The sequence below is a fragment of the Rhagoletis zephyria genome, unplaced genomic scaffold (genome assembly GCF_001687245.7).
Source record: "Rhagoletis zephyria isolate East Lansing unplaced genomic scaffold, Rhagoletis_zephyria_1.1 Rzeph_scaffold_00104, whole genome shotgun sequence".
In the NCBI taxonomy this organism is placed as follows: Eukaryota; Metazoa; Arthropoda; class Insecta; order Diptera; family Tephritidae; genus Rhagoletis; species Rhagoletis zephyria.
The window spans coordinates 185,476-208,132 of record NW_016157188.1 but is presented as its reverse complement, the minus strand read 5'-3'; the positions used below and the strand labels follow the sequence as shown (position 1 = coordinate 208,132).

Genomic DNA, 22,657 nt, shown 5'->3' with positions numbered 1-22,657 from the left:
TGGGGGCTATGTTCAAATGTTGTAGTTGTAATTTTTAGAGCTTCACAAAAACGCTTATTGCACGAGAACTAATAAAGCGATTTCAAAGAAAAGTGTGGCGTTTCAAAGATAAAATTCCAAACCTGTCGACAGATTCATTTTTGTAAATAACCAATTCGGTTTCTGTCGTAAAAACAACGGTAAACATTGCCTTATTTTGGGGTCAATTTTGAGCCTTTAAAGTGCTCTAGCAACTTATTGTTGGCATATATAACTTTCATTTTCGGGATATAGGTTCTTTGGAGCAGTAGAAATATTATCGGGTACAAATTTTATATAAATTTAACAAATATTGAGCATTTTAAGGCAAAAAATTGTTGAAAAAATTTGCAAATTTTTTTCATTACCAAAATGCTCGAAAACCGCTCGAATGATTTTGTTTTTGTTTTCTTTAATCAAAAATTCAAGAGTTTTCCTTTCGTTTGGTATATGGGAAGTATTGGTTGATATCTTCTATATATGTTTATTTTATTCAAATATATGGGCATAAATGATTTTCCATACAAAATCACCTCGTCATCATTTTGCAAACACGTGCATATGTTGGAAGTGTGGGAAGGAGACAAAAAGTATGTATGCGTATGTAATGCGGCTTTTGATCGCAGCGTATGTACATATGTAAATGCATATATACGTACATATGAAAGTTTCAGTTAATGTGGATCTGTTTGGTTTTGTTATCGATATTTTTATCGATTTTGTTATCGATTTTGCTATCGATTTTGTTATCGATATTTTTATAGATTTTGTTGCCGATATTTTAATCGATTTTGCCATCGATATTTTTATCGGTTTTGTTACCGATATTTTCACCGATTTTGTTATCGAAATTTGTATCGATGTTGTTATTGATTTTGCTATCGATATTTTCGGAACTTATCGATATAATGATCGATATTTTTATCGATTTTGTTATCGATTTTGTAATCGATTCTGTTATTGATTTTATTATTGATTATTTATCGGTTTTGTTATCGATATTTTTCTTGATTGTTTTAACAATTTTGCTATCGATATTGTTATCGCTTTTGTTATCGATATTTTTGTCGCTTTTGTCATCAATATTTTTATCGATTTTTCTATAGATATTGTTATCGCTTTTGTTGTCGGTATTTTTATCGGTTTTTTTACCGATTTTGCTATCGATATTGCCATCGCTTTTGTTATCGATAGTTTTATCGATTTTTTTATCGAATTTATTACCGATTTTGTAATGGATTTTTTGATAGATTTTGTTATCAATTTTGTTATTGACTTTGGAATCGATTTTGTTATCGATTTTGTAATCGATTTTTCGATAGATTTTGTAATCGATTTTTTATCGATTTTGTAATCGATTTAGTTAACGATTTTGTTATCGATATTTTTATCGATTTTGTTATCGATTTTATTATCGCTTTTGTTATCGATATTTTTTTCTTAGTTTGTGCTTTCGTTTTTGACTTGGATATGCTCTTAACCATACCACGTATTCTACGTTTAAATTTAGCGGGTGTATCTCCGATACAGCCTGCAGACCAAGACGAAGGCGCTGGACTGTTCCTTTTTTTTTTTGTTAAATGGGTAGGTACGTGCCCAATTTGTACAATTATGTATTCAGAATTTGCTATGCTTCGAGGGATTGCATTTCTTTTTTGCCAAATTAATATGTGCTTATTGCAGTCGTGGCTGCAAAGCCAATTTCAGACTAAAGCAAAAAGTGGAAATTTTAGGGCTGTTGAGGACAATTCGTATGCCTTATGTTTTTAAATTTGTCAAAACTTTTAAAAATGTAAGGTTTCCACCAAAACAAAAAGAAAATGTTATTACTTCCAATTTTTTTTTGTTATTGTTTGTCGTTATTTAATAAAAGTTATTCACTACATCTAAATTGGATAAATTTTTTATAGTATTAAAATCAAAAGTTTAATAAAGTAATTTTTTGCAATTTTGGCAATACCATAACCTTAGCTCTCTGTAACTTTTACTGAAACTTAAGAAATATGGCTTAACAAATGCGTATAAATTTTACAGTTGCGGCAGGAAAATCCAAAACTTCTTCAACGATTCTATTAAAGCACTTCAAACCGTTTTTAAAGTAGAAAAGAAATAATATTAAGTCAATTTTTTAATTCTTTCTTAGTTTTTTTTAATTTGTTGCCTTTTTTGATTATAAAATCACTATGGCCTTTTACTTCAAAGAATATTTCATTTAGTATTGTTATTACAGTACATAAATAAAAAGGCCATCTATTTTAATACACATATTTTCTCGCAAATTATTGAAATATATTTATATTTATAGCTGAAGAAGTATAATATTTTCGCGTACTATAATTTTTTCCAACAGTATATAGTACGCCGATCGGAAAAATAGTACAATACTATATACTATAATATGGTTGGCAATGCTACCCATACTCTTAGAGAAAATTTGGGCAATTTTATAAGAGGGCGTGGCGCCTTTCAAACGCACTGAAGCTATTACGTATCTTTGTATGCATATACATACAATTTTGCTAGGTTATTTAAGTTGGCAATGGAAATATGCCTTCTGACAACCACCAAACCGTAATATTAGAAGATAAATGCCTCACTGAAAATCATGAATGTGAACTGTTGGTGAAAATTTTGGAGCAAAATATTTCAATATAAAAAATTAATTTTGGGCGGGACGAAGTTGGCCGGGTTTTGAATTAAGAACGCTGGATGCTGGATGCAGTGGTAGCAGCCACAATGGCTGTTGTTTTTTACTGCTACTAACTAAAAAAAAGTAATAATAAATTATCCAAACTCGAAAGATGCAAGAGATTTCCGGGGAAATAGGTCACCCAACATGCACCTCTGAGCCCACTCAATTAGATAAGATTAATCTGGAAATAGCAAAATTCCTTGAATCGCGAAATTCCTTTAATTCCGTTGAACTAAAGTCTTTTAATTAATTCAGTCTTCCTGATAAAGAACTGAATGTAATTTAAGCGGTTGCTACATTTTGAAATGCCTCTTATCGCCCGACAAGTGATGATAAAGTAAAAAGCGCTTTGCTACTGCAGTTTGCTATGCAATAAATCTATTTTTTTCTTTGTATAATTTAATATTCATTTCATTTTCAAAGTGCCGCTACTTTTTCCACGAGCTCCTCTTTACTTTATTAAATATGCATATGTATGTAAGTATGTAAATTATCTCTGCAATATTAAGCAATAAAATGAGAGTGACTCAAAATCACAAGATTTATTAATGACCACACTAAGCCGCCAGTTAAATAATTGTACACATAAAAAACCACATTTAAAAAAATTGAATATGGTAAGTGGTTCAGCATTTGCGCAAGTTCAAGTTATCGAAGAGCTCGAGCTTGTCTTGAAAACACGTGTGTGGGTCTCCAATGTGTATGTAGTTGCAAGATGAACATTGCGATACGAAATTCGTATCAGGCGATAGTTGAAAAAAAACTCGTGCTTAAATTTATTTTCTTTTTATTCGTCGTTGCTGCGATAACATAGCGCATCCGATGCATATAACGACCAATAACAACAACAGAAACAGCAACTAAAACATGTTTACCGCTGTTCATTGCTCATCGCTACTGGCATGAAACATTAAAAAATGTTTAAACATTTATTTACTTTAATAGTTGCTGCAACACTACACTTATAGTAGTACGTTCATATCAAATGCAAATACATACAAATATTTGTAACTGCATTCGTATGTACGTACATACATACTTTCGTACGAATGAACGACGATTTGGACACATTTGTCTCGCTGGCAATAAATGTTGGTCAACAAGTTGCAGTGACGGCATGCTGCCGCAACAGGTGCGTGCAGAGTGCAGTGGTTCTTAACCTTGAGGGATTATTTGACAAAATTTCTGACTTTCGCCAGAACACCAATTGTTTGGAGGTAATATTTAGTGAGTGTAAATAAAGGTTTGTTATAACTATAAATAAAATTCTTCAAAGCCATCAGTATTTCACCTTATTTACGAAAATTTTACATTACAGACATGAGTATTTATATTACTTTACTGCGAATTTTTTGATTGCATATCCTTTACTAGCTTCTGAATTCTTGGTTTAGTGCTACTTACAGCCACACGCAGGATATGTTGCTAAATTCTTGAATATTTGCGACAGAAATTTCCTTTTGAGTCCAATCTTCTTCTAGTTCCGAATGTATTTTTCAAGTTACTATCGTGTAGCATGTCAATCATTTCTTCTTGAATTTCAATCACTTCTTCTTGTACATATTTCCCAAGATTTCCAACAAGGGAGCAATGCAGATATCCAAACACTCTCTTGGCAAGCACGGTGAAAATTTTCTATACTGGTGGCTCCAAAACTTCAAATTGTACTGAAGCTGGATGCCATCTGGACGGTACTTTTAGATGCTTTACTGCTTTGGGTGCAATGGCAGCGGTCTTTCAATCGGAAGTCTCTACAATACTGCCGGGATAATCGGCGTAAGGTGGCGCGGACATAAAATCAGTGTCTGCAGTGGCAGTCAGGCTCTCTAAAGGCCCTGGAAGCCGCTCGCAATTCTTCAAAAATAGTTCAGAGATGTAAGTTGGGGCTCAACTAAATACGTTACAAGATGAAATGAGCTTGAAATCGTGTGGGTGTCTTACACGATCATCTCTATGCCAATTTCTATGACAGTTTGCTTAGTTATTTCATTTGTTTTGTTTTTATTAACATATGAGCTAAAATTGAGAATAGCGTTGTATGCTAGGGCGGGTTAGTTTGTGTTTGACTATGCGCGTATAGCATAGGACGATTCTACCTGTAATTCTAAGTAAATCTGCCGAAGAAACCTTGGGTCTAAAATCAATTTTGGAGTTTGCAAAATTGCGAAAATAGGTTTCAAAGAAAATGGGAAAATTTTCACTGTTGCGCCCTCTGGGGGAAGTTTCAAGAAAAATACAAGTACAGAAATATATTCTTTATACCAAAAAACCCTCTATAGCCTTTTTTTTTTAATTTAAGAACTCCTTAACGAGACTTTATTTCGCAATTCGGCAAACTTCCGATTGTTTTTAGACTCATGGTTTCTTCAGCAAATTTGCTTAAAATTACACGTAGAATACTTCTGAGCTACATGTACACGCATGGTCGAAAAAGTCTGCTATACAAATTGACCCGCCCTAATGTATACTCTTAATTTTTTAAACGGTAAGGCTTTTCCTTTGCAAAAAAATCTCCTTGCAGGCACTGGCCATATAGTCGTAATAAGAAGTAAGACTGCGGCTAGCTAATGTGACACCAAAGCCATCGTTAGCTGCATCTTGGCTGAACTAACTCGCAGTGATTTCCTTATCAGTAACAAAGATCAAAATCAACACCAACGCTCATCCGTAATGCGGTTGTTGTCGCTTTTTTGAACTGAGAAAGTGAGGTGGAGTAAGCGAACGACTAGTACCGGCAAGTAATTGGAGTGCAAGGCAGCGACAAAACGAAAAAAAAAAATTGTTGTTAGTTTTTATTGCGGCTTTGCTTGGTGTGGCTTTTTTGATTGATATTTTGACGTGCGAAAATGGCGAGTTCACACCAAAAACCGGGCTATCTATATAAAATAAATACAAACATACTCGCACATACATATCGGTGGTTTATTGCACCCATTTGGCAGGCCTCAATGGCCAAGCTAACAGCTGCTGCTAGTTCATGGCCAGTGTCAAATATGTATATGTATGTAGACTACATATTTGTTTATCTTTAGCGCTTGACTTTTGAGAAATATTTGCGTTTTTCAACGTCTAGCGACGACAATAAATAGCATAACAACTTTTAGCCTTTTCGACATTTTCGTCACACAAGTGAATTGGGCGTTCACCTAGCAGTCACTGAATGAGTGATTCATTTGGTTGGAGTGTGAGACTGCCAATTCAACAATTCAAACCATTTGCAATGCAGTGTTTCTCATTTCCCTCGCAAGTGCAATATTTTTTCCTGCTGACATTAAATTTTTGTGCAAATAAAATTGCTTTAATTTGGCTTTCACTTTTTTGAGCGTAATTAAAAATCAATTTTATCGCACAACAAAGTTCGCCGCCGTCGCCGCCGCCGCCGCCTCTGCCATCGTCAGTATACTACCAACTTAATGCATTTCAAGTAAAGTGTAAATAATAAAAGAGCAGGCGTGCGCCGGCGTCGACGATAGGCGACAAACTTCTCTCCACATTTTCATACTCAGCGCCGCGCCGCCTGGCTGCATGTCAGTGGCATATTTCCGCGCCGCGCCGGATGAGCGCTTTAAAAAAAAAAAACAAAACAACCTTAATATTAGCGGCAGTTACAATGTTGCAACCCAGTGTCATAAGCGCATAAATGCGCACTTGACTCGCAGCTTCTTTGTTGTCGATTGCCGGTTGCATTTAATAGCGCCGAAGATGAATTGCACCCGTTAATTTTGGCGCAACGTACAGACACGCAAAACACGCCAGCTTATGCATACATAAATATTAATTTAAATGTTTGTGTGTGTGTGTGTTAAAAAATATTTGGTATGTTCGCTTGGCATTTAAATTAATAAATTTTATTCACTTTTCGCTTGCAACTTTATTTCATTCATCTTGGACTGTCACGCGAAATTCTGCGAAAAGTGATGGCAATAAAATTACGCACAAGCAATGAATTGTTATGTGTGTGTGTGTGTGTGTGTGTAATCACAGCTGTCTGCTTTCGCACATTTTCGGCGGCATCAAAGTTAATGAGAAAGCTGATACTTTTCAATTAAAAAGGTGTTTTCTTCGTTTTTTTTTTGCATATCAGTTGCACTTATAAATAATTGTGATTAAATTTACTTGCCAACGGCTGTCAACGGTGGTCATTATATATTGTCAATGAATTGAGTTATGTTTTTAGGGTTTGAGAAAAAGGGAGTTGGAAAACTTTAAACATTCCGCAAAAACTAAAAAACTTTTACTTTAGCTGCATTTGGCTGCACGGAACCTCAGCAGGACCAATTTGTGTTAGCAAGCAAAAAAATCAACATTTAAATTCTCTTGCGGCTATAAATGCGTCTTATAAGGAATGCCGTGTTGATAACCTTTAAATTAACCTGATCGTTTGTCGGAGGAACGTAAGAATAATCTCTGTTTCTCTTTAGGATATTCCCAATAATACCCAATTATTTATTTAGAATTTTATTTCGAATTTTTTAATGGTAATAGTTACCAATTTTATAGGTCCTCCAAAGACCCTAGATATAAAATGCATTCGGGGACCGATAAAAAATCGTTAGTATAAAAAAATGGTTAAATAAACAATTGAATATTATTATTGGAAGTCTCCTGAGGATAAGTAGAGTTCTTCGATCGAAAAATATCGATTTTCAAGAACTCTATACCGTTTCTACGAAAACAGTATAAAATACCTGGAAAAACTTTAGCGCTTTGAGCACTCTGTAAATATTTTTTGATTTCAAAAAAAAAAATAGGGGTACATATATTTTTTTCGGTATTTACCAATCCTAGGGGGAGGCGGCATTGAAATTCTGACTTTACTTAATTTTGGGCCATCCGAACGTACATACATATACATATATAACGCCTCATGAGAAAACGGCCCTATAAACATTTTGGCGAACGTCGAAAATTACCTTCAATATCCAATATGCATATCGAACTGAGAACGAACTCATAATCAACCCTGGTTTTCCAACGTTCAGAGTAAATTTGAGATGCACTCGAAATGGGTTCGAAAAAAAATTAAACCTTAGTAAAAAGAGAGAAACTTAAATCCAGCTCATTCTCAAAAGAAAATATAAGACAACCGCTCTCTCACAATAAAATTTCAATTCGATAATGGGCTGGATTTCGAATTCATAACGAAGGGAAAATACATTGGATAGCGAAGGTGCCGTTTTGCTGGAAAATGGTTTAGTTCTTGAAACGAATACTAATATATTGCACATTCGTTATCGAAGGTAAGACTCGAAAAAAGATTGTTTTTCCAATCAAGTTTATTGGGGAAAACTGGCTTTTTTAAATCTTACTCTTTTTAAAGTTGAATGAATAGTGTTGTGCTTTTTTAACCGATTTAATACTTCAATTTTACGTACATTTTAAATAAAACATAATGTAGAATTATTTTAATATATACGTAGTTAAAAAAAAAATAAATGCAAAATCAAAGGAATTGGTGTAATTTCGACATTTTTGGTCGAAAAAGCTCAACCCGGAGCCCCTAGGAGCCACCTGAAAGCTTCTAAACCAATTACGTATTTATTTATATCCCCAACCTCACATTATTCTGTGAGAAAACTTTTGGATTCATGCATTTAAAATTTTTCATACAACATAAAGGCCACTCTAATATGTATGTACCACATTAACCGCATTTTCTCACTGACAATTACTTTTTCAGCTTAGGAAGAGTTCAAAGTTTTTCTCTGGGGAGTTGACGCAACTGTCACAAGCGTTGATTGCTTCGTAGATTTGCGCAGATAAACAAGCAAGCATATGCTGCTGTGTTAGAAATAGCAACATTAGCTGCTGCCGCTGCAGTCACTGTTGCTGCTGTTGCTGCTGCTACCGCTCCCATCATATTGGCCAATCACTTAGCGCCCAACCCACGCAACTAAATTGTTAAGTCTACAAGCGTTTCCAATGAAGCGCACAATGAGATGAAATTTGAAAATAAATTAGCAGCAGAAGCAATTTATTTTTGTGCAACAAAGCAACAATGCGAGTGATGCGCATGCGTACCAGCCAGCAAGCATGTGAATAGATATTTGCGTGCACAAGCAATTAGCCGCAGTGAGGTGACCTCAGCAGTAAAAAGGTACACACATGCGGGTGTTTCAGAAGCAACAATTACAGTTGCTGGTGCTGCTGCTGTGGCTGTTGCTTTGGCTGTTGCTGGAGTGCAACTTTCGTTCACCTGAGAATGCCAACCGAAGATGCATAGCTAGCCAAAAATGTACAAACAAGCATGTGTGTGTGTGTGTGTGTGTGTGTGCGCCTGAATAGAGCTGACATTTGCGTGTGCGCGCAGGCGCAACCTCACTGTGGCACGATATAAATTGCAAACGATAATGAACAAATGTTGCATGCATTTGTGTTTTGTATTTTTTATTTTACTTTTTTTTTGATGATTTATGTGAGTGAGGCATGTGTGTGTGTGTGTTCGCTGTGAGTGATTGTTTTGCCACAATTGTTGCTACCATGACAGTTATATGCGCAACGGCCGCCACTCTGGCACATCCCTCTCAAGCGTTCAACTAAAGTATGCATTCAGGTAGGCTGACCTCAACTATTCAATGTCACTTGTCGGTCAAAAAGTGCACACAAAAAATTCCAGCCAGCTTAGCCTGTCCGCGCTACGAGGTCAAATTTTTTCGTGCGTTGCATGTCAAAGCTCTACAAGCATTAGATAAATATTTAACTTTAAGCAGCCGCTTTGCGTTGCGCATATTTCTTGGAAATGGAAATGTCTTCATTAGAGCTGCAACCAGGGTTGCCACTTTGGTAAATTGTTACCAAAATTGGTAGAAAAAAAATTGGGTTGGTAAANTATTTGTATACTACTACATGCATACAAAGCAAGTAGAAGGCAAAGTATGTATGTATGTATGTCAGCTTATGCGCTTGTATTTAAATGTTTGCTGTGACTTTTGCGTTGCAGTTATTTAGTAGCAATTTTATGTTGTGGCAGCAACAATCACTTTGTCATAACTGAAACTTGGTCATTCTGTCATTATTTTGTTTTTGCTTTTTTTGTTGTTTGTTTTTGTTTTGTACATCTGTAGCTCAAGAACTCCTCTAACCTGTATTTGTATTACTTACGTTAATTACTTTGGCAAACACTTTTAAGTTGCATTTGATGTTGCTGTGTGGTTGCGACTTCAAGTGCTTGTATGTGTGCGTATGTCTGTCGGTTTTCATGCCTTTTTGTTGCTCATCTGTCAATTACTGCATCTGTGCAATTAAGCGGCAGTAATAACGGCGCCTCAAAAATGCGCACAATTACGCAAGAAGCCACTGGTTAAGACTCAAGTCAAGTTGTGATGGTAGATGCAAGCTTATAGAATGTTTCTAGACAGAAACGACGAATGGATGAGCTTAATCATTTTGCTCTTATATTCTCTAAAGCTGTATAATCTGCCTGATTTGTTATACGTGTTGAAATCGCTGGTATGGTGGGAGGCGGTTGACATCAAATCCTATCTACTTAATCTGCAAAAGGTGCAACGACAAGTATTCTTATACACAACGGTGTCAGTTTACTCAAAGCCCCGGGCGGCGCTGAAGCCACTCCTGGACATTTCACCAATATACCTCCACTGCGGTGAGTGGCGAGTAATAACTTGAGCTAAGCGCTCTAAAAAGCATCAAGTACGTCGGAATAATGCTCGATAATAAAATGTCATGACGGCTCAAACATAGACTAGATAGCCTTGAAATCCTCGACTGGGCTCCATGCATGCAAAAAGATGCTGGGATATACGTGGGGCTTTTTGGATCTTCACGGAAATCACATGTATATAAACGCTGATACGGAGGTTCAACTGTATTGAGTCCGGAGACACTCTGGCGTAATTGCCAACGAAAAGGTACACAGATTAGTGAAAGAAATCGCTTTTTCGTCGAAAGCACTACTAAAAGATGTGGCTATTCGACTGCAAGCAATGACAATATGAGCTATACACGATCCAGCATGAAGAAAAGATATGGACTAAATCGAAAGGCTGCAGACTTCCAAGAGCTATGATTTGAGTTATAGACAGACGCCGCTATAATTTACTGCTTAGTGCTGGCGTGGATAGATTCATTGATCCTCAACCGGTTGTGGGATGTAGCTCAGCCAAGCACAATACTGTAATGTAGTCGATTTTTTTTTTATATAACCACTCTGACAACCGGCTTATGGTCGAAACCCACTAGGCAGGACAAGCCTGCCGCTGACGTTGGGCAAACGCAATTTGCGGACTATTGTTGGCTTAGCCATAGGATGCATTATCTTAAACGAATATGTGAACAGTATTAGTGAACTTTGGCTGAATAATTTTAATGGACACCGAACTCAGTAAGCTCAATCAAATGGCGATCCTACAGTTCACAAAAGCGACGCTTCGGCTGGCTGAGTTTCAGAGACTTGGGAAAAGTAAAGAGTGACGGTTGACCAGTGGTGATTAGTCGCGGAAAAATGTGGACTGCTTTCCCGACAAAGGAAAGGCATTTTACCGCGGCACAATCGACAAGAGCCTAAGTGCATGCGACATCCATTTGCGCCCAACTTCTAGATTAGAAACTTATAAAGGAAAAAGGATAGCGAACTATGTGTGCACTTTTTATAAATAGCGCTCATCTACAGGTTATTTCAGCCGCTCCTTGAATCCACAGAGTTTCTGTAAGTGTTCTCAAGTGGACGTATAATGAAAACCAGCAACAGGGAAGTTACACATTACTCGCTAAAACGCCTTTAATATAAATACAAACTCAACAAGCCATTTCAAATGTGCCACCCAAAAAGTCTTAAAAGCTTTCACATAGTAAATGTTTTTTTAATAGCTTTCTAGTTACAAGCTAAAGTGCAATCGAAGCGCAACGAAAGCAATTAATCACTGCAGAGAAATGGAATCAAATACATAGGCGACAGCGCAGAAAATCAACTGTCACATCAAGCAAACGCGCCTGCGAAAGCACTCACTCACTTGCAACAAAATCAGCATACAGCAGAGTGATGGGGGTTAACATACACACATACACATACATGCATTTTGTAAGCCAAACGACAAACGTGCAACACCTAAGGTAGCAGTTGCAGTAGCACAAAGCATAGTAGCTGTAGTTAAGGGGCAGCTGCGGTTAAGCGAAATGCGGGAGAGTGCACCAAATGCATGCGACATTTAGCGGATGCGCGTGATAAATCACAGCCGCCACATTGCATTAAATGAAACTCATATTCAATTAAGAAATGCCAACTGCTGGGAGAAGCATAAAACTCCTGGAATGTGGAGTTAGTGTATGCACGCGGCGGTGTGTGTGTGTGTGCGCTTTGTATGCAAAATGCAAAAGCTGCAAGCGACGCCTGATGTAAGGAGTCCAATTTGCAAGTTAAGTAGACACCGGCGGAGCATTTCCTTTGCGACAAGTGGCGCGTTGCTGTGACAAAAAATATAATAAAATAACAAAAAAAAATGTAAGTTACTTGCTTCTTTCTTTGTTTTTTTTGTGTGTTTGTTTTTTGGCTGTAAATGTTGGCAATCAGACGAGCAACATTTTCGGTGCCGCCACTGATGGCGCAGTCTGACAGCTGCAGATAGCGCATGTTGACTTATTTGTGTACAAAAATACATACACAAACATACAAACACAGACTAAGTTGTAAGTTGTGGAAACTTATAATTACAGTTAATATATTTTTGAGCACAACTGTGTTGCTTGCAACTGGTTCAGAGCGCGCAACACCGACCGACCGAAGTTGAAGTCACAGTTGCAAGCGGCTTGGTTGGCGGCTGATAGCTTTGTAAGCCTTTATTTAATTGCACACCGCGTCGGCCAACTTGCTACTGATGTGGCTTAATACTTGCACTTGCAGGCACACATACATATACATAAATATATAACTGTAATTCTGCAAAAAAAGTAACTTCGTAATATTAACAGCAACGCCAACAAGATAAATTCAAAATGCACCAGCGCGCGGAATGCCTTTGAATTGCTTTGCAGTTATTTATTAATTCACATAGAGCGACTGCTTTTGAATCTTTTGCCATGTCGTGGCCTTGCCTAGCATACATTGCATATGGCGCATTGCAGCCTACTGCAATCGCGCGCTAGCGCTTTAATTCGTCTTTCCTTTGCCTTTATCTTACGCCTTCCTTTTCGGCTTTGATTTGGATTAGTATTAATTTTGTAATTTTTTTTACCAGCTTGGCTGCCAAGCGCTTGGTCTTATCTGTGAATGGCAAGGAAAGCGCTGTCTGCCGTTTAAGAATAACGAGTAAGTGCGCGTGCGCAACGATTCACTGCGCTTACGCGACGCGGTGCGGCACTACGGTGCGCTTGGTAAGTAGGTACTTGGAGAAAAATTGTGGCGACTATTAATCATAATGTTATACGAGTATGTAATAAGGAATTGATGAAGTAAGAAATATATTAAATAATGCTCGATTGAGTTTGAAATTAATGCATCTAAAGGGTGTTATGAAATTAATACTGGAGAATAACTCAAAGATGGCTGCGAAATTTGTATGTGAATTGCCGCTCAATGTGAAATTTGTAATAAAAATACCTAAGTGTTCGTTCCAAGTTGAGTTTTTCGCTTTTTGAGTTTAAGCTTGAGTTTGCGATAGTTAAATTTTGAAATCGAGTTCGATTTTGCAATTGAGTTTGAATTTGAGATTAAGCTCTTTGGGGCTACTTTTTAGTTTGAGTAAGTTTTTTCATGTGCTTGAGTTGAGTGAGTTTACGTAAACTTGATTTTGATTTTGGATTAAAAATTGAGATTGAGCTTTAGTCTAGACTTTAATTAGAGTGGCATTTATAGTTTTTGAGGTTGAGTGAGTTAAAATTTGCGTTTGGGTTAGATTTTGAGCTGGAGAGAGAGTATGCGTTTGAGTTTAAATTTAGCTTTGCTTTTAGTTGAGTATGCGTTTGAGTCTGACAACTGATTTTAGTCTGAGGTTGGGTTTTATTCTGAGTATGTGCTTGAGTTAAGTTTGAGCTTGAATTTGCGTTTGAGCTTGAATTTGAGTTAGATGTAACTTCCAAAAATTGGAGTTGGATTTGAGTTTCCGTTTCAGTTTGGATTCGAAATCGACTTTAAGTTAGAGTTAAAATAAAATTTAACTTTTGAGTTTGAATAAATTAAAATTTGAGCTTGACTTTGTGCTTGCTTTATATTAAGTATACGGTTGAGTATTTGCCGGCATTTAAAATCGGGTTTGACTGGAATTTTGAGTTGAAGTTTGAATTCAAATTTGATTTTCAGTTTGAGTGAAAATTTTGAGTTTTAGTTGGTGAAAGAATTTCTGTTTCAGTTTGATTCTGGGTTAGGGTTTAAGTTTAGGTTCGAATTTGAACTTGAGCGAATTTGCGTTTCATTTTCTGTTTGGGTTGGAGCTCGAATTCGACTTGAATTCAAGTTTGAGTTAAAATTTGTGTTTAAGCTTAGATTTGTGTTTGCATTTGAGTGAATTTGAGTTTGATTTGTAGCTGGAATTTGACTTGAGTTTATATTTGAGTTCGAAAAAATGTTTGAGCTTAAATTTGAGTGTGAGTTTAGGTTTTTGTGAGTTTCAGCTCGATTTGGATTTGAGTTAAATTTTTAAATTTGTGTGAGAATTTGTCATTAGGTTTGAGTACGTATGTGACGTTCAATTTGAGTTTCACTTAGATTTTGAAAAATTTTGAAAAATTTTAGCATTCAATTATAAATTCGGGTGTAACATTTCCAAATTAAATTCGAATCGGAAAACATGTCCTGGGAGAACCGCTGCCTGAGCCTCGGTTGCTTAAATTTTTTTCTGTGTACATTTCAACCGTTTGCCAAACTGGTCAAAATTGAGTTGTCTACCTGGGAAAGTGTGAATAAATCAAAATATGCAAATCATTTAGAAACTTGCCGATAATTCATTAGTGTATAAATAGTTACGATCGTTGAAAAAATTGCGTTGAAATGTAGTTGCTACTAATTGCTACCAGATTTATTGCAAAGATTTTCACTTTTCAATGTGAAAATAAATTTTAACGCTAACAAATTGAGCGGAAAATACGAGAAAAAAAAAACAAAAACAATTTCCGCATGAAGCATGCGCGGCGGGACAAAACGGATGCTACATGAAAACTTAAATATGGTACTTACGTATATATGTATATACAGACATACATAAATACATACGAATTAGTTGTAAGACAGAAATTAGATTAAACAAATATTTCTAATTTACGCAAATTTTTTTTTGCCAACATTTTATAGGTCATGCGCATATGTATGCCTGGTTCAAAATTAAATCGTGTTATTTTCCATTTATCACCGCAGTTCAATGAACTTTGCCGCCGGCGACATTTTCACAACACCTTCATTAGTACATGAAATTACATACATATATCAACTATCTTCCTTCGAAAACTTTTTGATTAATCGAAGATGCAATTTCATAATCGCCATATCGTTGCTTGAGGGCTTGGGAGTGTGTTTGTATGTACATACATACATACATACATACATTTGTATGCGTATATTTGTACACAGATATTTATGCATCACCGTTATCTTTGTATTTTGACTTCGAGAAAGGCAAACTCATGGCTAACAAATTGATAAGTCGTGCACCGCATATTTGCTTAAGGCACTCTGTTACCACTTCGTTTTGCAACGTTGAACCGAAACCGAAACATCATCTACAACACCATCACCACGACCAAAACACAACAGCAGATACACAATGGCATCAAAGTTATAAATAGTAAATAGGTTTGTACATACATACATACATAAAAACGTAGCTAGGTAGGTGTATGTATGTATGTATGTATGTCCACAGGTAATCACTAATGGACAAGAGTTGAAAAGTCAAAGAGTGTCAAGTGACAAAAACGCGGCGACTGACAAAGCCGATTTGGTGAGAAAGAGGAACGTGTCTCAACTTACGTGTACTCTTTAGTACAAAAAAAAACAAGCAACAATTACAATGCATTTTACAATAGTACACATGTATATGTCATATTTACTTTGAAGATTACAGAGGTTTGTGCAATATTTTTTTAAGCTTTCAATTACACAGGCGCGTTTTTTTGTATGGAAATATATGACTTTTAGTGTGCATCATTTATTAAATTTATTAAAATGACAAATTGGGTTGCCTATGGACTTTTTTTGTAAATGGTATTTGCCTGTATTATTGCTGGGTATGTCTGCTGACCAATTTGGGATATGACTATGAATAGTGAAAAAAAATTGTTTAAGAAATACTTGAAGCGATAAACCATTACGAATTACGAGTACGAAGAATTAGTACGTCACCTATTTTAATCCATAAATTGAAAGTATAAACAAAGTGAAAAATTTCCATTAAAAATGTATGCCTCCATCACAAGCCGGCCTTCGTATGAGCAAGTTGACACCAACTCCATAGCCAAGGGTACAGAGGACGGCTTACAATCACGAGAGATTTAGCCACCATCGGTAGATCTCTATGCCAAATTTAGGTTAAATGCAATCCAGCCGTGTAAAGACCTCAGCTTCGGACACGCAAATGTCCTTGACACTCTACCTTCTAACCTACGACAGCTAGATTATACCACTACTCTACTCTGTTTAGAAAATAATTTCTCCATAAGAACCTCAGTGAGAAACAAATGGAAAGGTGCCATAGAATAAGACTTAGGGTCGGTGGCTATATATTCACAGATGCTTGCAAGCTTAACGAACTAATGGATAGCGGCATTTACTCTGGTGAATTTGTGCTAAAGCTCAGTACCGCACCATTGTAGCGTTATTAAAGCAGAGCTAAATGCCATAATGGAGGTGGCTTGGAAGCTCATAACCTCTACCACTTCAGGACTCTGACAACCAGGCGGCTATTAAATCTCTAAAATCTAACGTAACAACATCTAAAGCCATACGAGGGCAGAAGGATTCTCAACTTGCTGGCATCAAAAAGCTCTTTGACTGTTGTATGGGTCACTGGACGCAGATACATTCGCGGGGTGGAAATATCCGAAGTCAATTCGGATGCGGACCAAGTGCAGAAAGACCTGTCCGCACTTGGGATGAACAACTGGCGCAAATCTGCAAAGGAAAGAGGCAACTGTGGAAGTTTTTTGGTCTCGACCCAAACCGATAAACGGTTGCAGTGCCAAATAATAATAAGAAGAAATTGAGTACAATACCGGTAAATGTAAATAGAACTTAGTACTTTTAAGTATCTATTCGACACCTAATACTGAGGACTTTGAATCGATCCTGAGTTTATGCATCAAGGTGATGATTGGAACAGAGTATTTTTGGGCACTGAGTACTTTCGAGTTTTCTTGTCAGTACTGAGTACTTTGGAGTATTCATTTTGGTACTTTGCAGTACTCAGTATCGTTCTTCTCTCAGGTTAGTAGACGGAGTAATCACCGAGCACTGCCTGATGGGATCTGATGTGACTGAGAGAAGTCGGATTTGTCGTGAACATTTTCGAATCCTGTACGAGATTCTTTGTTCGCGGTAATCTCGGAAACTACTGAACGAATTTTTACGGGGGGTTTTATTTTGTATCGATCCGCACCCTTTGTTGGATTACAAAAACTGAGATGCCAAATGAAAGCTATTGTTCGCTAGAAAATCACTAAGGACTTATTTTTTAATAGGGTTGCCATCTGTTAAGAAAACTACTATTTTCAGTCCTATTAAGCGTAGGCGTCAGTTCTGCACCGTCACTGTCAAATGAAAAGACTTAGGCTCTAGATGTGTAATAATGTATTATTTTGCTGAGTAGTGTTGCCACCTATTTAAAATCTATAAGATCTTCACCGTTCGTTGGATAACAAAATGAGATACCAAATGAAAGTGCATGGCCTTCGCATGCACAAAAACTTTAATTTTTTTTGAGTAGGGTTGCCATCTATTTAAAATTAATATCTTCTATACATAGTAAAAAAAAAGGCGAGATATTTTTGCCACGCTACTGAACGGATTTAGATAAAATTTTTTACGGTGTATAATAAACGAAGTACATGATGACATATGATTTCTTTCTCCAAATACGTAAATGTACATATATATGCATACATTCAGCGCGTGGCGAAGCCTCTCACATCCGTGGCCGCCTAGTATTTTATAATTCGCTTAAAATTAAACCAGAAAAATAAGTCGATAGTATAGGTATTGTAGTATGGCAGCAATTAAGCATTTGATTAAATTAATCGATTTTTTTTTGTCCAATTTACGATTTAATTTATCGTAGTTTTGTGTTTCATCAATCAAATTAAATAATTATCGCCGCTAAAAATACTCGCTTTATTTTATTGAAGGCTAATTAACAAGATAATTAGAATTTTTTTTTATGGAAAAGAATTTTTCGATTAAACGATTATTTCTCTATATCTGCAATTAATTTCTTTGGCTTGCGATTAATCATATGATTAGTTAATTGATTATTTCATTTTTATGCTATTCATACTACTGTTTAGTATCTCGATAGTATAGTGATTAGTAGACCCGCTTGGTAATTTTTTTAACTCCTCTATATAGTACAGCTAGGATCGTAAATGTTCTGCAATCGAATTTATGCCATTACGGGCAACATGTAGACATTACTTATACATAAGCATATATACATACATATGTATATACTACGTATTTAGCTTACATCACAGGAAAAGCCAATTATCCATCAAAACAAAGAGTCACTTTCACCCATTAAGTATGTAGTAGCACTCGAACTTTTATCAGTCACTTACCTCGTTTATTTCATCCTCCAGCGCGCGCTGACGCGTCAACTCACGCAATCGCTCACGACGTTGCTCCGTGAGCTGCTCCAGACGCTTGGCCGCGCGATCGACCTCATTGAATAGTAATGTCACCTTGTGTAGTCTAATTGCAACATCCATGTTGCCGACGCTGCAGCTACTGCTGGTGCAATCTCCTGCTGCTGCAGCTGCTCTTCCTCCTCCTACTGCATTATTAGCTACCGTTGTGACGATGGCTGCTGCTACTGTTGCTGAACTATTGTTGTTGATGCCATCATATGACGTCATTGTGCTGTACTTTGACACAGCGGGGCGATTTTGTGACTGGCTAATTTGGCTGTGTTGTTGGTGCTGCTGCTGCTGTTGTGAGTGTTGTTGTTGTTGTTGCGACATGCTAAAGCTATAACTGCCACCAAATCCCAGGTGGCTGATGGATGAAATGGTCGACAACAGTTTGTTGCCGCTGCCGCTGTTTCGATTGTTGTTGCAGCCATTACTGCTGCTGCTGCTACTGTAGTAATAACGGTTGCTGTTGTTGTTGTTGTTGTGGCTACTGTTGCCATTCAAGTTGATGCTGCCATTATGATTATGACTATTTTCACCACAGTTAGTTGTCATTGCGGTCGACGGCGGTGGCGATGGCGGTGGCGTTACTGTTGCAGCAAAACATTTGGCCAGCTCCTGCAGCCGTGCCAATTGCAATGCACCGCGCTTGCGCAAATTATGCAATTCAGAATCCATGAGCGCGCGACTCAACGCCCGATGTTGCGCGTACAATTGACGTCGTGTGGGCAACCCTTGCAGGTCGGCGGAGCGTATGTCACTCATGGCGGCCACTAGCCGTTGGCCCGCCGTTGCGCATTGCCGTTGGAAGGGTTCGAGTGCGACGAAGAATTCGCGCCACTTCCGCGCGTCGTGATGATGCAAACCTTGCAATTTGCCGTACGGTATTTGCGATGGTGCAACACTTGTCGTGACTTCATTGACGCTAATGAATTTCAACGGGTGTTGTTGCGGCTGTTGGTGTTGTTGTTTTTGTACTGATTGCGGTTGCTGCTCCTATTCGAGGGAAAACAAAGCGAGAGAAAGAAATCAAAGAAACGTGTATGGTTTGTTTGTATTGCTATAGTTGTTGTTCTTGTCGTTGTTGTTGTTGTTGGCATTTGCACGTTCAATCACTTGTGGAACGTCCAGTGGTCCGTTTGTTTGTCTGTTCGATTGTCTTGGTCATGTCTTTCTATTTCTGTTTACTTTGGTAAGCGTTGCTGTCATTGCAATTGTTGTTGTTGTTGTTGTGTTGGTTCTTGTTAAAAATCGGGTTAATTGGGTGTTATGTCGGGGCGTTAACCGCGTGCTCAGATGTTGATGATTTGTTTGCCAGGTTTTTGTTTTCTTCTTGCGACTCATTCCACCCTCTCGCCGCCGTCTGGTCCTACTCTGTTAGCCTACATTGCCTATTTTTGTATATTTTGCTTTGATTTCCTCTATTTGCCATTGCAATTGTTGTTATTGTGCTTTCAAAACCTTGTTATTTGCTACTCATTGCTACTCATTTAATTGTTAACGAATCGACATCAAGACATTTACCTCGTTTTATGTTACGACAACCTACAATTTTCCAACTTTTTTTTACTGTTTTTTTTTGACATGCCCTGGCCCCGAAAGTAGACACCGAAAGTTCAGCAGTTCACAATTGATTTATTTTTGGGAACTTTTGGCGCTTTTAATGCCGATTGCTGCAATGTTCATTTGTATTATTTAATAAGTTTTATGTCATTCTTTGGAAAATATACTTATACGCGGTAATGCGGGTATTGGCAGTCAGCTCAGAGGTGCCGCTGAGAAATGCACTTGAAAAAAATGAAAGGAAACTTGTGAGTAAGCCTATTGAAGTCCATTTTTGGCAAGAGAAATGTGTTCTCGAGAAAGATCGCCAGTCTTTAAATTTAAGTAGTAGAGGGAAAACTTATATACCCTCTTAAATGGCACTAAAGATGAGAAGATGACCCCAAGCCGCCTGTTGAGCACAACGGAGCTTCATAAGCTTACAAGGTCTTGCCGAGCATGATGTCTGAAATGCTAAAAACTACTGTCCATTTGAACCAATTACCTAAATTTTCTAAGAAACAAGTTCTCAAATCGTATTCCTTCTAAGAACAATTGCTAAGACGATTCCGTATTTTTGTGTATACAATATAACCCCACATCCGCTTACACGAATGGCTCAAAATAATTTTGAAAGTTGAAAGTGGATACACCCGAAAGACCATTCATGTAGTCTTTGCTTTAGACTGCCAGACTACAGCAGCGTTTGCTAAACATAGATCGTAGCTATAAAAGTGTTGCGTTCTGTCCTATCGGCTCATTAATTTAACCTGTTTTCAATAATTTTCTAGTCTATTGGCCAAGCAGTTATCAGGTCACCGTACTCTCCGTACAGCCTCGTTTATAGTAGCGAAAGAATGCTGACAAGTCGTTTAGAAGCTAGCTGCTCAAATTGCCACCCCTATTGTATGGGCGCCTGGCCTTGGAGACAAAAAGTATGGCATACCTGCTAATCCTGGCCTAAATCAATCTTATGTAACAGATAAATAAAAAATAGTGGACAGAAACAACAACAAGAAATAATAATTTTTAAATCATTGGACTATAAGGTCTTCAACTTCGGCAAGCGACCGGACTTATAACCGGCCATTGTTTAATGCGAAGGAATGTTAGTAGAATGGGCCTGCCGATTAATATCTTTCATCGCAACTGCCGTGATAAGCAAAGAAATTGAAATCATAGAGCACTACCTCTGTCTCTGTATCTGCCCTGATCTAGCGAGGACGGGAAATAAACCATTTTACTATTACTTATCAGACTATCTTGCGGACCTAGGAGAGCAGACAAGAACGAAACGACTTCCTCAAACGATAACGGTGTGGATCTCTTTTCTGCTGGCTTCAGTTCACCTTAACTTATCCTAACCTACTATTGCCTTACTTTTCACCACACGCCAAATCTTGGAAAAATTGGATGGAGTTAAGAACGACTTATGTACCCCATCTCTTTGACGAGTTTAAAACTGCTTTCTACGCCAAAAAAAGAGGCACCTTCCTTTTGTTGCGCTGTCTGCATTTGGTGGCGCGGCGAAACTAATACGACTAGGCGATAAAGATCATGTTCAACGGAGGTCTTGAATAACTCCCGTAATTTCCCTAAGAAGGTGAGAACTTCACAAAGTTCTCCGTGATTGAATGAATTACATCTGTGGAAAGACCGTACGTATGGACTTTCTGTACTCTATGAACGATTCAAGCATTTGCGAAAAATCTAACTACATATGTCCTTTGCTTTTCTTCGAAAAAAAAATTCAACACAATGTTTGCTTCAAGGAAAAAGTAAAAGAATACTGCTTTGCTTTGGAGTTTTATTTTACGGACATCTCACAAGGGATTGTGGCGCAAATGCGAAGTTTTTTCCAACTACCTTCCAAATAGAAAAGTCCTATACAACTGCAAGGGCTAGTCAGTGTTTTCAGCCTAAAGTCTTTACTATTAGAGGGACGTGTAAAGTAGTTTCCGAATGAAAACTAATTGGAACCATCACCGAATCGAATAGACAGGCGGCGATTGAGGCAATTGGCTCTACAAGTATCACCTCCAGCACAATAAAAAAAAAATGCAGAGAGTACGTTGAGGCTTCTGCTCATAGATATGCTGTTGCGATGATCTGGATGCCGGCTAGTGTCAGCATTAAAAAGGCAGTGGCCCACCTCCTTCTCAAAATGCATTTAAGTTCTCAGTAAAATGAACAGCAGAGCTTTGTGTCGTTGCTATTGAGCATCTCCGGCTCTTATCTCGCCCAGCTCTGGACAGCAAAGCTTTGGAGTTTCTCGCCGAAGGTGGTCCATTGGCTTTATGAAACCATAATTAACCAAATTTTACTATACGGGGCACTCGTCTAGTGGAACATGCTAAAAACGCCTTCATCGTCTAGCAGCTGGAAGTAGTGCCAACAGCTGCCTAAATTGGGATCAGTGGGACACTTCGAACCACTCCTGCTCTGGCGCTAAATACTATGCCAAATGCTGCCGCTACGCGCATCGTAGTACGGCTTAGTGAAGTGCGCTTTAAGTTCCCCTCTTGAGCCATGGGAACTCCAGTATTTTAAAAAGTTTCGAGTTCACCGCACTCCAGTTCTGTGGACCGAATGGATTTTTCACCACCCATATTCCAACGAGAG

At 37.6% G+C, this 22,657-nt stretch overlaps 1 protein-coding gene across 5 annotated transcripts in view; it reads right to left on the bottom strand.

Moving 5' to 3' along the window:
• The window catches only part of Pura (Puratrophin-1-like), a 254,730-nt gene that overhangs the window by 53,253 nt on the left and 178,820 nt on the right, over nucleotides 1–22,657 (bottom strand). For 4 of the 5 annotated variants that reach the window (XM_017633296.1, XM_017633318.1, XM_017633303.1 and 1 more), the window contains one exon: nucleotides 18,422–19,489. The exons of the other annotated variant lie outside the window; for it this stretch is intronic. In XM_017633296.1, the coding sequence (XP_017488785.1) occupies nucleotides 18,422–19,489 (1,068 nt within the window). The remainder of the gene's footprint in view (nucleotides 1–18,421; nucleotides 19,490–22,657) is intronic. 5 annotated transcript variants of the gene reach the window in all.